The 18,687-nt window shown below is 42.4% G+C and overlaps 2 protein-coding genes across 2 annotated transcripts in view; one reads left to right on the forward strand and one right to left on the reverse strand.

Moving 5' to 3' along the window:
- Positions 1-3,810: 3,810 nt before the first annotated feature.
- The window catches only part of foxo6b (forkhead box O6 b), an 89,241-nt gene continuing 74,364 nt past the window's right edge, over positions 3,811-18,687 (forward strand). The window contains exon 1 of the mRNA XM_023974653.2: positions 3,811-5,138. Coding sequence (XP_023830421.1) covers positions 4,620-5,138 — 519 coding nt within the window. The 5' untranslated portion in view covers positions 3,811-4,619. The remainder of the gene's footprint in view (positions 5,139-18,687) is intronic.
- LOC139023253 (serine/threonine-protein kinase DCLK1-like) overlaps positions 5,799-18,687 on the reverse strand; it is a 61,230-nt gene continuing 48,341 nt past the window's right edge. Inside the window, exon 4 of the mRNA XM_070435997.1 lies at positions 5,799-5,837. Coding sequence (XP_070292098.1) covers positions 5,799-5,837 — 39 coding nt within the window. The remainder of the gene's footprint in view (positions 5,838-18,687) is intronic.

The following is an 18,687-nucleotide window of genomic DNA, read 5'->3' on the forward strand; positions in this document are numbered from 1 at the left end:
ATGGGTTCGTAGTAAGCATTTCATGGTAAGGTCTAAACCTGTTTTTTAGAAGAAAAAGAAACGCACACCTATTTAGGCGAGGTGCTGGCTAGCGGAGTAGAAAACTTAAAAATAAAGGAGAGCCGCACACTCTAGGAGCTCAGATGCAAAAATATTTAATTTACCAACGTTTCGACAGGCAAGCTGTCTTCATCAGGGTACAATCACAGACACTGCGGGATGACTCGTTTATATATAGTGTCAAGACACACAGGTGTCTGTAATCATGGCCAAGAGTGGCCTAATATCATTGGTTAATTTCTCAAATATTAAAATGGCATAGAAAGAGCAACATACAATAAATACAAATGGATAGCATATCCAAACTAAACCTGTTTTTTGACACTACGAAACAACACCCACAGCTCTCCTTATGTAGCAGCACAAGGTCGTAGAGGAGGGGTTGCTAGACGGAGGGAACATCATTGATGAACAAAAAGAGAGGGAGAAAGAGAGATTGAGAGAGAGAGGGGAAGACAGGGAGGGAGATGTCTGCTGTTAAGGGGCTTTAGAGCAAATTTGAGTACTCACATTTGAGTACCTAAACAGTACAGAGCCAGAATGCAGTCTGGCTCTCAAAGTCAAATCCGGATAGGTTTTTAAAAAGGAGAGGACAACGGGACAACGACCCTGATTTTTATGGCAAATATTGAGTGGTCCAGACTGTGTCCCATGACCTATAATTATTGTTATGTTCAGTGGACATGCCTCACCTTTTGTACAGTGTTAGTCTACTCTTCTGACATGCCTAATTAGAGCTGTAGTCAGTCAGTCGGGCGTTGTTGCTCAACACAAGGGTGGGAGTGACATCATCACCATGTCCCAGTAAACACATCAGTAGTAACCCTGGCTGACTAGCTGTCTTAGGTAGGTTACACTGTGAAAATATTCTGTAGTTTTAACGGTAACTTACTGGCAGCCAGTTACCTGTAAGTTACTGTATTTTTTTTTTTACAGTAATCTGCTGTTAAACTAAAGTTTCTTTGGAATTTACCGTGACATAATATACCTTTATTACAGTAATGAACATGAAAACAATAATAATAATGTACATTAGGTTAGAGTAAATTCCAAAGAAACTTTGATTTAACAGTACATTACTGTAAACTTTACAGTAATGTGCTGTTAAACTAAAGCTCCTTTGAAATGTACGGTAACATAGTGTACTTTAAAAAAAAGTAATCTACAGGTAACTGGCTGCCAGTAAGTTACCAGAAAAACAGCAGGATATTTTTTACAGTGTAACCTTTCTACCTAAGCCAGCTAGTCAGCCAGGATTACTACTGGCAGTTGATTGGTTCAAAGATCTTCTCATACTGATTTATCTCCTTTTGTTGTTATTGTTGTTGTTGTCTGACTCTGGAGCTGGAGCTTCCATGGTTGTTTGTCAGTGCCAATGGCCACAGCTTAGTTTGCTACGGGCAACACCAGATCACTACACACATCGACTCAACTCAGCTCCACTCAACTCAGCTGGCAGTGGCTCAGTGTTTGCATTCCATAGGATAGGAGTCACACCGCATTCCAGTTACAACTTCACTGCGGTGCATAAAAATATCCTCTCCAGACCGCAGGGCAGGGGCCATGTGTTTTGAATTACCCCTTTGTTTCTCATTTACAGCATCGCTCCCTCATTTATCCCCCTCTCTCTCTTTCTTTCCCCATCTCCTCCCCTCCTCTTCTCGCTCCCTCCTCCCCTTCTGTTTTTGTTCTCCCTCTCCTTCACTCTCTTGCACTCTACTCTTCCTCTTCTTCTCGCTCTTCCCTTCTCTCACACACACCTTCTCCCTTCCTCCCTCTCTCCTTCCCCTCTCTCCCTCTTGTTCCACTCTATCCCCCTCATTTTATTGCCCCCCCCACTCCCTCTCTCTCTTTCCCTCTGTCACTCTCACCCTCTCCTTCCCTCCTCTTGTCCCCCACTCTTTCTCTTTCACATCTCATGTTGTGATAGACCTGTTTAGTCACCATGAAAGCATTCCACTTTACCAGCATTTGAGGATATGGTTGCCCCTGACAACCAAGCTGTCAATAGTGCAGGGGATTTTCCATTGAAAACAGGATAATGGGGTTATAGAATAGAATATATTATAGAATATACACTGTTTACAAAACATTAAGAACACCTGCTCTTTCCATGACCATGACCAGGTGAATCCAGGTGAAAGCTATGATCCCTTATTGATGTCACCTGTTAAATKTACTTCAATCAATGTAGATGAAGGGGAGGAGATGGGTTAATTAATGATTTTAAAGCCTTGAGACAATTGAGACATGGATTGTGTATGTGTGCCATTCAGAGGGTGAATGGGCAAGACAAAAGATTTAAGTGCCTTTGAACGGGGTATGGTAGTATGGGCTAGGGGCAACAATTTGTGTCAAGAACTGCAACGCTGCTGMGTTTTTCACGCTCAACAGTTTCCCATGTGTATCAAGAATGGTCCACCACCCAAAGGACCTCCAGCCAACMTGACACAACTGTGGGAAGCATTGGAGTCAGCATGGGTCAGCATCCCTCTGGAAGGCTTGACACCTTGTAGAGTCCATGCCCCGATAAAATTAGGCTGTTCCGAGGGCAAAAGGGTGTGCAACTCAATATTAGGGAAGTGTTCATAATGTTTTGTACCCTTAGTGTATTATAGAATATAGTAGAATATAATTAAATGAAGTAGAATAGAATATAGTCGAATATAATAACTTTATATCAAACTACATGTGCATAACAGACAAAGCCCCCTTCATTTTATAGAATAACAGCCAATGCATAAAGTGATAAGTAGAGAGACACTTGAGTTGGAATGAGTTCAGTATGGATACCCCACAACTTGAACCCAATGAGGGGTCATGCAAGGCAGTGCTACTGGATCGCTGCGCAGGCAGAATCCCCCCCTATAGACGTGGGCATGGTTGCAGTCCGCGGGCGCCAATTGAGTGTGACATTCACAACTCGCTCCCGTCCCCCTCTCTCTCTGCTGGGAGAAAACACCCGTGCAGAGAAAGCATGGTATGAAATGAAACCGCGAGCCAATTATTATTTCARAGGATATGTAATTTCGGCTTTACTGATTTTCTTGTCTCAGACATAGGGAATATGCATAGGGAATCTGGCAGACGCTCATGCTTAAATGAAGAAATATTTATTTGGTAGCATTAATGAACGCGGTCATAATTTTAAATGAAATATTTGTTCAATAATAAATATATATAATAATTATTCAATACAGTGTTGGCAGTTGATGTAACTGAACTGGTGTGCACAATAAGACATTCTAGGTTTATAGATGCCGCACTCTTGAGGGGAACATTTCATGCTCATCCCAGTCTCTCTCAGCAACAGGTATACATTTGATTGACGATCATATGCAGGACATGGAAGATCATCACAATTTCGATAGCTAAAGCACAATATTTCGTTCCCCCTCAATTGGTATTTATTTAGGCCTTATTATTTATTCCCAAATCAATAAACATAAAACAATAAAATCGAATTTCCCAAGGGATTTTAAGAATTGTGAATAAAAACGTGGAATAGCAATGTGAAACGATGCTGTATACAGAATAGTATAGATATTTCCTTTCACTTAACCTGTTATACAGGGAGTGCCTTGTTCCAAGCCTTGTCTAAGTATGTGTAAGCGGCACTTATTCAACGCTACAATTTAGTCGCTGGATGCTCAAGCCTCACTGACTGATACACACCGGWGTACCAATGTGGAAGGAATAGGGTATGGTAATAATCCAAAAATCTTACGAAATAAGGGAGGTTATTAAAGACATGTAATGCATTTACGACAGGGCGTCTTCGTGGCGTGAGAGAAGGAAGACACTAACAGAGCATGCTCCACGAGCCGCCTGCGAGGCTTTTTCCGTCTGGAATTCTACGGGTTTATAAATGATTCATAGAGTGATCCTATTTTTAAGCGGAGTAATTGCGCGCAGTTCGCAGTCAGCCAGTGTGTTACTATCAGCTATGAGTGCGTGTTCTGTTTTCGCGTGAGCGCTTGCGTGTGAGTGAAAGCCGGTCACTAATCTGCAGAGGAGACGGAGAGGAGATTCCAGACGACAGAAACAGTGAGCGTGTGGAAACTTCGTGAGAGACAGTCACATTTTATTGGCTTTAATTCTGGGGTTTTGATCGAACATATCGTCCAAGCCTGCCAGCCAGTATAGCCGTTGGACAAGGGAATCAACTGTTGCTGCAGCAGACCGTTTTTAAAGGGACATTAGGCTAGTCACAATTCATCAAGTCTGTGTTGCTGAATCTATACATGAGTTTGAGAATGGATTTTTAACCATCACCGGGACCTGGTTAATTTATTGTGCTGCGCGCTGGATGCATGTTGTTTATGGTCTGTTCTGATACTGCATAGAGAATACATGCTCTTCCAGAATGATCCCACTCCACGCCTCTCCTGGCTTTTTGGTATTGTTTTATCATATTTTTGTATCAGACAGTAGCAGTTGCTTGTAGGCAAGAAGGCACATTTGGGCTATTTGAACCATTCCAAAGGCATTTGGAGGATTATAGTGGATTGTTTCTGTCTTTGTGACCTTGCCTCTCCGGCGTTAATCCAGACGGATAGATGCTGATGATGGAGAAGAACGGCATGGACGCGCATCAGGTTGGAATCAATCTGGAATACGAGCTGGAGGGCCGGCCTCGGTCATGCACCTGGCCGCTGCCGCCGTGTCCTGAGGATTTCCCACGGGGAGTGGACGAAGCAAATCGAGGTCTGCCCCTGGCATCTATCAAACTGGAGCAGCTTCAGTACAACGTGCCGGCATGCCGCGGCGGAGCAGCGGAGGGAAGAGGTGGCGCACCCGTAGAGCTCAAACATCCAGCCGGCGCCCCGGTCCCTATCGCACCCGGCGCTCCTACATGCATGTCCGGGGCTTCCCTCGACGTGACCGGCCAGCTGCGCAAAGCCAAGTCGTCCCGGAGGAACGCGTGGGGAAACCAGTCGTACGCGGACCTCATCACACGTGCCATTGAGAGTGTCCCGGAGAAGAGACTCACTCTGTCGCAGGTTTACGATTGGATGGTGCGCTTTGTCCCTTATTTCAAGGATAAAGGCGACAGCAATAGTTCCGCTGGATGGAAGGTACAGTAACATAGCCTATTGAAATGCATAGTAATTAGCCTCTATGTTGATGGTGTGTTGATAGGGGGTAACCTATAGGCCTATGCCACTGTCTTTCCATAATGTGTTCAGTCTCCAGCCATAATAATTGATGGCTCTCAACTGATGGTTAAAGTAAATGATTGTTTCTAACGAGTTCAGGCTTTCGCATTTCCCCACATTTACTACTGTAATCTCCACGGTGCAGTCASTCATGACCACGTTTACATGCACACAGAATTGCGGATAGTTGCTCATATCACGCTTAAGGTCTTATTCGGGATAAACTGGTAACATGCACCTTTGATATCCCGCTCACAAGGTTCTATTTATCCAGTTCATATGGGTTAAATGGAATAGTAACTGAAATATAGACACTAACTGTAGGCCTTTAACCTCTCACATGTATAGCATCAACTCCTGCAGAATTATGATTTTTTTGCTGTAAAATTATAATACAAATGTACATTTTGTCTTAGGAACAGGAGTGGAGAAATATGAGTTATTTATTTCAGCATATCTTGAGAAAATGCAAATGCGAATGTATTGTGTTATCTTTGACACTTAACTTTTTCTCAACTTTTCATTTCCATAAAACCTGTCAAACTGATCACATTTGGACATTTTGCACAATACCAATCTTTACACAGTTTTGGAGTTATTGCGTTTTCTCTCCGGTCCCTAAACGAAACAGACAATTTTACAGGTGTTAACGAGATTACTTATGCATTCTTTCTGTCGATTTAAGACATTCTGGTGAAATACTTTGTTTAGTCTTCTGTGTCAACAAGTTATGACAGAAGAGAAGCTGCATGTAGGCCTATCTAACTACAGTTGACAAACAAATGGCCTACCAAATGTCGGAAATTATAAGCAGAACGTTGTATATATTAGGGGTGAATGTAGCCAGTAGGCTATACGGTCCAGTACAGAGTATCAGCTAAATAAATTATTGTGGAATTTTGGTGAATCGAACTGTGCAAGTAGCCTGCTTCTTGAAGTGATTTGTTTGACAATCAGATGAAAACATCACATAACCCCCAAGGTAAAAATCTGTCATTCTGCCCCTGAGCAAGGCAGTTCACGTACTGTTCCCCGGGCGCCGAAGACGTGGATGTCGATTAAGGCAGCCCCCCGCACATCTCTCATTCAGAGGGGCTGGGTTAAATGTGGAAGACACATTTCAGCTGAACAACTGAATAGGTATCCCCCTTTCCCCTTTCGATGGTATGCGAAACTGAGCCTGCGCAGACCACGAAAAACAACAGTAAACAGGATAAGATGTTTACATGCCACATTATCCCATCTAACATCAGCATATCCCAGGCATTTTATCCGGATTTCTCGTAACCGGGATTCAAGCTTTTTCAGGTTATTGTAAACGGGATATGATGTTTATATGCGTCAATTCAAAACAGAATACTTGAGTATCCCGAATAATAACGGGATATTGGTGTGCATGTAAACGTGGTGTGTAGAAAGGGGCGGTGAGTTGAGACTGAAAGGGAGGCGGAGAGGGTTACTGGGTTCATCCTGTTTGGGTTTACAGCCTATAGGCTATATAGAGCAGAGCCAATCAGGACCAATATAAACGTCTTGTTTGTGCTATGGAGGAAAATAGTGTCTGCGAGCTGTGCTGTGATGCATCCGTGTCATGATTGTATTACAAGGAGAATATCTGATTGTAGAAGTGACTGAGTGACAACATGAGCAGTTCGAACTCAACCTTGTTTCCTTACCCGCGTTGTATTCACGCACGMGCTACGTAATTTGATGCTTTTTTTAACAGTTAGAAAAAAGGAACAATAACGGGAGATGATGACATGAAGTCACTCCACGAAAATAGAGATGATCCTTTAAATTKAAATTCATATGGGTTTAATCTAATAGAGGAGTGTTTGTGTAATCTACTTTAGTTTTGTGTGAGGATTATATTGACACAGTTGTTGGGGAGAGGATTCTTTGTTCTATAGGGCCTATTTGTTCAAATCATATAGGCCTAGTCCTACCTCTCCAAGCCCTACTCCCATCTAATGGTTGAAAGACAGATTTGAATATTTGATCATTTTTTCCAATGGTTTAACAAGAGGATCAATTCTACACAGATTGCACTCACCCATTTTATCAGGGCCTTAGACCTTAGGTCGTATAGTTTAGCTCTGGTTTTCTTTAGGGCTTGTTTTGAGTCATATACAGAGGATGCATTGTTTAATACACCCTTCATCTTCCTGTCACTTTGTTACAGTTTTGTGGTAAACACACTCCGCAACGCACGCAACGCACGCACGCACACACGCACACACACACACACACACACACACACACACACACAACACACACACACACACACACACACACACACACACACACACACACACACACACACACACCACACACACACACACACACACACACACACACACACCAACTCTTAAATGTCCCTTATCTGGCTCTCGACTCTCTCAAACAATATACAACAATCATAACATTCTGAGAAAGAAAGCAGTGTTAACAGAAATATTAATCTCAATGAAATCAACATTTCATTTAGGTCTAAGTAAGTGCAGGGGACAGGAGTACTCCAATCTTTATGGTTAGGTTTTAAATTGGATTAAGGGCCTTAGTTCTCCAGCCCTGTGTGTGCGTGCGTGCGTGCTTCCCAGGGATGCCTAACTGTATGCCAGCTCAGATTCTGCCACGGATTTGTGTGTAACGAGGGCTTTGATTGGCTGGTTTGGCAGCGATCTGATAGGCTGAGAGGGTGAAACAACTCGATTCAATCATAATCAATCATAATAACAGTGTTAAAAACAGGCACACATGCACACACATATTGTGCTGCTGTAACAGTGGGCAATGGGTTTAATAACATTTTAAGCACAGAACAACACACACATGTACATCCCATTTCCCCTTACATGTGAATGGACACACCCACACACACACACACACACACACACACACACACACACACACAACACCACACACACCACACACACACAACACACACACACACACACACACACACACAACACAACACACACACACACACACACACATCAGTAAGTTGTTGATGAGATCAGTAGGAGAAGATACGTAGATGGATCAATAAGCGGGGGGATGATCAAATCAAATACAGTGTCAGCTGCCGGTTATTAAAAGCAGTCTTTAATAGCTGTTGTGAACTGGGTCGTTCCACCAATTCGGTGCCTTTTGAGAAGTGTAGCTTGGTCCAAAAAATGTTTGATTTCACCTAATTTTAACATTCTGTCATGAAGAGCACATGTTCACGTTTTCCCATCTCAAGAGGTAAAAATAAAATAATTACTATAGTAAGTGCCTATTAAGTGCCAAATAAAGTAATAGGGTTGACGATTCCATCTTAAATCAGCCATAAAGACTCTTGTGACAGGGGGAATGGAATCTTGTTGTGTGCAACAGGGAGTGGCAATTGAATGCCAGCTTGTCAAATAAAAAATAAAAGCTTTTTCTAGCCTGTCAAGACATGTTACAATCGACCCTTGTAGTTTTCCACCACAAAACACTAGAAAATGGCCAAAAGAGTAGAACTAGCTCACCTGCTTTTACACTAGCATTTGTCTTGGAGATGTTCAACGTTTCTTTTTTTTCTTTTTTATATTTAAAATGGAATAGTTTCAGGTGAGGTGTTATATAGCATACCCATACTGGCCTATGAGTGTGTGCACTCTTAGAAAAAAGTTTTCCAAAAGGATTCTTTGGCTGTTCCCATAGAAGAACCCTTTTTGGTTCCAGGCAGAACCTTTTTAGGTTTCATGTAGAACCTTTTGTGGAAAGGGTTGTACATGGAACCCAAAGCAGTTCTATCTGGAACCAAAAAGGGTTCTTCAAAGGGTTCTCATATGGGGACAGCCGAAGAACCCTTTTAGGTTCTAGATAGCACTGTTTTGTCTCGGAGTGTAGGAGGTTGAACCTTCTGGGTGGCTGTGTGTGGCGGTTTATCAGTCACTTTCCTGTGAGGGGGACCTGCTGGTGTACTGTATACTATATTGTTATGTACTTGACACTGGTTTCATACAGAAAGTGGGCCTGTGTGTGTGTGTGTGTGTGCAAGCCGACAATTGTCTGACGAGGCAGGCAACACAGACACTGCCAGCCAGGCAGAAATCTAATGTTCTCTTCTGAAGTGATGACTTAGTTACTTTTGACATGTTGAAAGGTACACAGAGCAGACACAGGGGCAAATGGCTCAGCTCTGCTGCCATTCTAAGCAGGAAACAGAGAGGGAGAGAGAGACACACACAGAGATGGAGAGATGCAGAGAGCCAAAGAGGGAGAGACAGAGAGAAAAAGATGGAGAGAGAGATGAAGAGAGAAACAGAGAGAAGAATCTTCAGAGTGGAAGAGAAAGTGGTGGTGGCCCCAGTCCCAGCTGCTGAACACATTGATCGTTAGAAGACTTAACGCCTGACTGTGATGCTCTAGCCCCTAGCAGAACAGTATCGAGGAGAGGCAGACTATTTGTGGTTAGCTAGCTAGGGAGATGCTGAAACCTACGGTACAGGCTTAAGCCTGATTCACACTATAGGGGCTAACCGAGCCAAGTCAAACCAAGCTGTACTGGCCTGGTTACACATCCCCCATAGTGGCTGGAACCATGTTGTAAAAAGGACAATGTGAAAAAGAAAATATCACAGCCAGCACATTACAGTGTTGATCTAATGGGTTAGGCAGTGTGAATGAGGCATTCAAGAGGTTCCCTGTGCTGTGCCAGCCAGGCTGGTTGGCGTGGGCTCAACAGAAAGCCCTCTGCATCCCTACTCCGTTATTGTGATTATCACAAAGGCACAGCAAAGGGAGAGAGAGCTCTCGAGTTGGCGGGCTTGGCACAGAGTCCACGGCGGGGGATGGAGGGATGAATGGAGAGATAGATGGTGGGGGGTTGTTGTCTAAGAGCGGGACTCTAGAGGTCTATCCTACAGTAAAGCCACCATTTTCATCAGTCTTTTGAATGGAGGGAAATGGATGGAGGGAAAAAAGAGGTGTGTATATGTGTGTGTGGGCGTGTGTGTTGTGTGTGTGTGTGTGTGTGTGTGTGTGTGTGTGTGTGTGTGTGTGTGTGTGTGTGTGTGTGTGTGTGTGTGTGTGTGTGTGTGGTGTGTGTGTGTGTGTGTGTGTGTGTGTGTGTGTGTGTGTGGATTGCCACTAGTCGTAGACAGCACAGGATTTGATCCTGATGATCCCTTTGTCCCCTCAGTTGATTAAGAGTTGAACTAAAAGCTTCAGGACAGTTGGAGTTGGATAGAGGAAGAATAACAGTTGGGAGTTTAATCTGAACTCTCTGAGCCTTTAGGGATGGAATGATTGATTTCCAGAGACTATTGATTGATTGAGAACTCAATATTTTGATAACATGTGGCAAATAAACCTGAAATTTGAACTTGGCTGTGATCCCTGCTGGAATTGAACCCACAACCTTGACATTGTTAGCACCACGCCCTTACCAACTGAGCCAGAAGGTATCAGTCTGGGGGTTAGTTCAGGTCAACAGTTCTCTACAGCATTGGTTCTCAACTGGTTTTGCCTTCGGGACCCAAATTTAACCAGGTTGTCTCAGCCACAACCCAATATTTGCATTTGTTTTGCCAAAATGCAAACTGTAAAACTATTTTTAATGCTATATTGATAGTAAAGATGACAACTTATATGACAAGGGAACAACATTCCCACATTTTTCATTGTAAATAATTGCATTTTGCCCATATTCGTGATGAAGAATTATGTTTTCTTACTGGTTTGAGACCACAAAACCAACCAATATTTTGATACCCACATTGAAGAAAAATAGTTCAGAGATATAATTTATTGAATCACTTTCTACCTGGTTTTAGTAGTTTAACTTCAGGCTAAGAATCCCTGCTCAACAATGAGTCCTCTGTATAGGACTGGTTTGTGCTCTCGATGATCTCAGCGATCTCACTCCACCCAGATTGAATAAGATGCTGGGTGCCACGAAGAGGATGTTCAGCAAGCCACGGAACCATGGAACGGAAACTCCACGCACGCACACACACAAACACGCAGTGTGTCTGTGTGTCGTAAAATGTGCTGGGTCCATGCAGCACACACACAGCCTGCCTCTACGTGATGTTCTCTCAGGGTACAGTTGTTTTTTCCTCAGAAATGATTGCTTATGGGTACCTTCATGTGTGTGTAAAATATTAATGTTATACGTTTTTTTATTCATTGATTTTTTTGCAAAACTCTATACACTAAGTGTACAAAACATTACGAACACCTACCTAATATTGAGTTACACCCCTTTTGCCCTCAGAACAGCCTCAATTCGTGGGGGCATGGATTCTACAAGGTGTCGAAAGCGTTCCACAGGGATGCTGGCCCATGTTGACTCTTGCTTCCCACAGTTGTGTCAAGTCGTCAAGTAGGCTGGATGTCCTTTGGGTGGTGGACCATTCTTGATACACACGGGAAACTGTTGAGCGTGAAAAACCCAGCAGCGTTGCAGTTCTTGACACACTCAAACCAGTGTGCCTGACACCTACTACTATACCCCACTCAAAGGCACTTCAATCTTTTCTCTAGCCCATTCACCTGTTGAATGGCACATATACACAATCCATGTCTCAATTGTCTCAAGGCTTAAAAATGATTCTTCAACCTGTCTCCTCCCCTTCATCTACACTGATTGATGTAAATTTAACAGGTGACATCAATAAGGGATCATAGCTTTCACCTGGAATTCACCTGGTCAGTCTGTCATGGGAAGAGCAGGTGCTCCTAATGTTTTGTACACTCAGTGTATATCCATTGGTTAGCTGGAATGGAATTTTCGTATCCTGTATATTTGACAGTGATATGTGTTTGTCTCACCTAGCTATCTGAAAATGAATGCACTAATTGTATGTGGCCCTGGATAAGAGCATCTGCTAAATGACTAAAATGTCAAATGTTCATGTTTTACATACAGATCTCATATTACTATATTTTTAAAATTAATACATTTTTTATATATTGAGGTCACAAATTTATAATTTGTACGGTTCTTTAGTAAAAACGTAGTAATTTGTTACATTTGAGTGTGTAAAACCTAGCGGTCCTACTTATTTATCTGAGTGTGGTGGATATATAGCATTTTTGCAAAACAAACTGGATTATTTGTCTCTCTGAAATGAAACCATCAAGTAATAGATTTTAAACAAATACATGTTTGTCATTAAACAACCCAATTCCATGATTAAATTATGAAAAAATACCAATTTCTTTGACAATTTCTTTAGACAATAAAAGCTAATTTACCAACATTGTCACGTTCCTGACCTATTTTATGTTATTTTTGTATATGTTTAGTTGGTCAGGGCGTGAGTTGGGGTGGGCATTGTATGTTTTGTGTTTAGATCACTGTTAATCAGCCTTATATGGTTCTCAATCAGAGACAGGTGGTTTACGTTTTCCTCTGATTGGGAACCATATATAGGCTGGCTGTTCACACTGTTTGTTTGTGGGTGATTGTCTCCTGTGTTTGTGTCTGCGCACCACACGGGATTGTTTCGGTGTTATTTCGTTTGATGTAGTCTGTTTCCTGCTCGTGAGTTCTTCGTGTCTTTTATTGTAAGTTCCATGTTCAGGTTTCGTCTACGTTGTCCGTTTGTTATTTTGTATTTCTGAAGTCTAGTTCGTGTCAGTGTTCGTCTGTTTTTTCAATAAATCATTATGTCATCACACCTCGCTGCGCATTGGTCTACCGATCCTTCTCTCCTCTCCTCGTCCGAGGAGGAGGAAGACGACACCTGTTACAAACATTCCGTTGTTCCAGTGCCTTGTATGGCTGATCTGGGTTGGTGAGAATGGTAGGCCAGTCAAACCTGCATCATGGACAACTAGAGAACTCCTTCATTCTGTTACTGTTTAGAAAAGAGTCTGTGTTTTGCTAATTGTTTTGCACTGRGGTGTGTTTCAAGGGTGTTTCAGGACTTGCTTATGTGTTTCTGTGAATGCATGTAAGTTTAAATCAACAACTTCCTCCATACATCTCAATCTATCTCTCTAAACCCTCCCCTCATCTCAGCAGAGCAGATTCAGGTATTTGAGAAGAGACTAATCTTAGTGTTAGCAGGTGAACAACCCATTCCCGGTGTGGGAGATGAAGTACCACTAGAAAGCCTGTGGGTATTAGAGCATATCGACTGCAAGGCTGAGGCATGTGCTTATAGGTACTTACATTGTTAATCAGATCTTCATGAGGACTTTCTCCCTTCGGAGTGCCTGGCTAACTAAGACTGATGGGAGGGAAGCAGTAGAGGACAGCAACACTGTGTGTCTGTGTGTGTCTGTGTGTGTCTGTGTGTGTGCACTTGTATTTGTATGATTAATGCTGTTAGCTAGAGGGAGGTTGGAGGGCTCAGCTCTCCTGGGTGTTGCAGCTGGACTGCACAGAGGCATTCTCTCTAGCTACTACAGTACCTTCTGGCTATTAAACCTCTGTCCTGGGGCCACCGTACCGTACTAAAGCCACTTAACTGACCAAGGAGCGGTTTGACCTCTCTGACCCTATTCACATTAGGAGCCATTTCTTCCTGCTCTCTAACGACTCTTTACCTGCTCCCTACCAAGTCATATGATTTAGAACATCTGATGGGTTGTACATCTGGTTTGCCCTTAGTGTGAACAGGGTCTCTGTAAGCAGATACTGTGGTCAGAATAGAGGAATCACAACGCATTTTATTCAACGCTCTGTTGACTGTTTGTTGACATATTTCATAGCTAAGTGCTACCCAGATGACAAATACAATGTTGTGAGAGCAAAATAATGGTGGGATTGCCGAGAAGAAAAACGGACCTCATTATCAGAACACTCAACTCTTTTATGCCATTATCAGTCACTCATCATGCTAATTATTCTCAATGAAGTATCCTCATGTTCAAGTGATGTTCTGCATCAGTCAGGATACTCGCTGTTGTTGTCAGAGTCTACTGTTCATCCTCTCATTGACTCATTCCAGGGTTTTAATTCCACTTTGATTAGCAGTGACGGGATAAAAAAACTAAATGGTTTAAATAAATGATGTGCTTGTGTTAAATAGAGAGAAATGAGTTTGAACCCAGCCGATGTCACCYTGATTACATTTGTTGAATGTATTTGACAAAATAAAAATATATACATATGTAGCCAAGAACAGGCAGTACTACATCCAAGTACATGCAGTACACACTTTAAAATGTAGTACCATGCTAACATGATGACAGGTGAGGACAGGACATAGCTCTCCACCTAGCTTAGCCTGAGCTACTGTATGCAGTTGGTACATCAGACTCCCTTTGCTGATCACTGCAGATCGGAATGAAAGACCCATGTTAGCATGTTGGCATACATACTTGTTGTGATGAAGACTGCCAAATATCTAATAATACCTAGTCACGACTCACCAACCCTATTAAAACAAACCAACATACAGATAGATGGCTGTTACACAATTAAATAGACTATGTATAATATTAAGTACAGTATTTAACATATGAATATTCATAATTTACATTTTGGATGATTGTTGAATCCACCACAAATTAATGCAAATTAAGTAATTCAAGGCGCTATCTCTCATTTATCATTTAATAGTTTTCGGTTTGGCTGAACAGATTAACATTAATAACAATTAATMAATTAATATCAACATGAATATATTAAAACACTGTATGTAGAGTTTTGAATGAGTGTGTTCTTTGTGAGGCTGAAAAGGCATGGGGCACAATGCAGACAGAGGTTATGAGCGCAAGACAGCAGCTCAAAGTGGATTTTTGTGTCAGTTTGAGTAAAATAGGTCAGGAATCTTAGCTCTCAGAGCGTTTATCATTCTGCACATGTGATGGCTGATGACCGGGGAAAGACGACTGATAGCCTTGAATGAACCCAGACTCTCTCTCTCTCTCTCTCTCTCTCGCTCCCACTCTCTCTCACTCAATCTTTCCCCCTCTCTTTCCCCCCTCTCTCTCTCTCCTCTATCTGTCTTTCTCCCTCTGTCTCTCTCACTCGCTCTTTCCCTCTCTCTCTCTTTCTGGACTGCCCCTTCTCACTCTACTTCTGTAGCCGGAAGGCTCTGAAAATAAGTTAGAATGTCAGTTTTCCAGTTCCCTCACTAAATTGCTCATTAATACAAAGTGGAAATATGGTTATATAAACCTGTATGTCTGTGAAACAAGCCCATAAAGATGCATTCTAATCTACATATCTCCTCTATCTCCCTCCACTKATCTCTCTTCTCTATTTCTCTTATCTGTCTTCTCCTTCTCTCCTCTCCACCTCTCCTCCAATGTGATAGTTTCTGACTGATTTATGAGCCCATCTTAAGTCTGACTTCATTAAATCCTTGATACCGTTAGTCTCTGATGACGGCCGTGGTGGTCGAACTGTGGATTTAATGGACGCATTCATCTCTCTCTTTAATGGTGTTGCTGAGTGGAAGGTGGCCACCATAAGACGACACACTAAAAGATGAGTTACAACAACAAAGGGATGGAATGAGAGAATGGCAAAATGTAAAGGAGGGAGCTAGGACGCCGAGGAGGAGAGTAACATTTAAAGAGGAAGGGGAGAAAGAGGAAAAGCCTATTCTAGTATGCTGGTGGCAAGATATGAAAAAGTAATTAAAAGCATTTTTCATATATATTTTAAGTTGTTAAGAGGAATGCATAGAGTATTTTATTTGTCAAATGCGTCGAATACAACATAGACCTTACGGTGAAATGCTTACTTACAAGCCCATAACCAACAATGCTTTAAGAAGTTAAGAAAAAAAATACAAATAAGTGTTTAGTAAAAAAACAGATAAGTAAAAAATAGAAAATAAAAGTAACAAGTAATTCAACAGTAGCAGTAAAATAACAAGCGAGGCTATATACAGGGGGTACTAGTACAGAGTCAATGTGCGGGGGCACCGGTTAGTTGAGGTAATTGAGGTAATATATACATGTACAGTTGAAGTCGGAAGTTTACATACACCTTAGCCAAATACATTTAAACTCAGTTTTTCACAATTCCTGACATTTAATCCTAGTAAAAATTCCCTGTTTTAGGTCAGTTAGGATCTTTATTTTAAGAATGTGAAATGTCAGAATAATAGTAGAGAGAATGATTTATTTCAGCTTTTATTTCTTTCATCACATTCCCAGTCGGTCAGAAGTTTACATACACTCAATTAGTATTTGGTAGCATTGCCTTTAAATTGTTTATCTTGGGTCAAACGTTTCGGGTAGCCTTCCACAAGCTTCCCACAAGAAGTTGGGTGAATTTTGGCCAGTCCTCGTGACAGAGCTGGTGTAACCGAGGGAGGTTTGAGCCTCCCTTGGCTCGCCACACGCTTTCCAGTTCCTGCCACACAAATACTTCGCTATAGTGATGAGTAGGCTTTGTGATGGCCACTCCAATACCTTGACTTTGTTATCCTTAAGCCATTTTGCCACAAACTTTGTAGTATGCTGGGGTTCATTGTCCATTTTGAAGACCCATTTGCGACCAAGCTTTAAACTTCTCTGACTGATGTCTTAGAATGTTGCTTCAATATATCCACATAAATTTTTTACTACATCATTGTGCCATCTATTATTTTGTGAAGTGCACCATCCCTCCTGCAGCAAAAGACCCCACAACATGACCTCTGCTTCACGGTTGGATGCTGTTCTTCGGCTTGCAAGCTCTCCCCTTTTTCCTCCAAACATAACGATATCATTATGGCCAAACAGTTCTATATTTTTGTCATCCAGACCAGAGGACATTATCTCCAAAAAGTACAATCTTTGTCCTCATGTCAGTTGCAAACCGTATCTCTGTGCAGTTGCAAACCTAGACCACTGCGCCCGGGTGGCGCAGTGATCTAGGGCACTGCATCGCCAGTGCTAGCTGTGCCATCAGAGTCTCGGTTCGCGCCCAGCTGGGCTGGGTTCGCGCCCAGCTTCTGTCGCAGCCGGCCGCAACCTGGAGATCCGTGGGGCGACGCACAATTGCATATTTGCGTCGTCGGGTTAGGAGGGTTTGGCCAGGATTTAGGGAGGGAGGGTTTGGCCGGTAGGTGATATCCTTGTCTCAGTATGTAAAAAAAAAAATAATAAAAAAAATATAAAATAATGTTATAAAATGTTATGCACTACTACTGTAGATGCGCTCTGGATAAGAGCGTCTGCTCTTGGGGTAGGGATATCCTTGTCTCAGATGTAAAAATTGTAAATAAAATGTATTTGCACTCTACTGAAAGTCGCTTCTGGAGAAGGCGTCTTGCTAAATGACAAAAATGTGAAAATTGTAAAAAATGTAGTCGGGATTTTTTATGGCGGTTTTGGAGAAGTGGCTTCTTCCTTGCTGAGCGGCCTTTCAGGTTATGTTGATAAAGGACTTGTTTTACTGTGGATATAGATACTTTTGTACCTGTTTCCTCCAGCATCTTCACAAGGTCCTTTGCTGTTGTTCTGGGATTGATTTGCACTTTTCGCACCAAAGTACGTTCATCTCCAGGAGACAGAACACTCTCCTTCCTTCCTTCTATGATGGCTGCGTGGTCCCATGGGGTTTATACTTGCACACTATTGTTTGTACAAATGAACGTGGTACCTTCAGGTGTTTGGAAATTGCTCCCAAGGATGAACCAGACCTGTGGAGGTCTTGGCTGAAATCTTGGCTGATTTCTTTTGATTTTCCCATGATGTCAAGCAAAGAGGCACTGAGTTTGAAGGTAGGCCTTGAAATACATCCACAGGTACACCTCCAATTGACTCAGATGATGTCAATTATCCTATCAGAAGCTTCTAAAGCCATGACATCATTTTCTGGAATTTTCCAAGCTGTTTAAAGGCACAGTCAACTTAGGGTATGTAAACTTCTGACCCACTGGAATTGTGATACAGTGAATTATAAGTGAAATAATCTGTCTGTAAACAATTGTTGGAAAAATGACTTGTGTCATGCACAAAGTAGATGTCCTAACCGACTTGCCAAAACTATAGATTGTTAACAAGAAATTTATGGAGTGGTTGAAAAACGAGTTTTAATGACTCCAACCTAAGTGTATGTAAACTTCCGACTTCAACTGGTAGAGTTAAAGTGACTATGCATAGATTTCAAACAGAGAGTAACAGCAGTGTAAAAGAGGGGTCTGGGTTGCCCTTTGATTAGCTGTTCAGGAGTCTTATGGCTTGGGGGTAGAAGCTTCTAAGAAGACTTTTGGACCTCGACTTGGCGCTCCGGTACCGCTTGCCGTGCGGTAGCAGAAAGAACAGTCTATGACTTGGGTGGCTGGAGTCTTTGACAGTTTTTAGGGCCTTCCTCTGATACCACCTGTTAAAGAGGTCCTGGATGGCAGGAAACTTGGCCCCAGTGATGTACTTGGCCGTACGCACTACCCTCTGTAGTGCCTTGCGGTCAGAGGCCGAGCAGTTGCCATACCAGGCAGTGTTGCAACCAGTCAGGATGCTCTCGATGGTGCAGCTGGAGAACCTTTTGAGGATCTGAGGACCCATGCCAAATCTTTTCAGTCTCCTGAGGGGGAAT

Source organism: Salvelinus sp. IW2-2015, linkage group LG30, assembly GCF_002910315.2.
Source record: "Salvelinus sp. IW2-2015 linkage group LG30, ASM291031v2, whole genome shotgun sequence".
NCBI lineage: Eukaryota > Metazoa > Chordata > Actinopteri > Salmoniformes > Salmonidae > Salvelinus > Salvelinus sp. IW2-2015.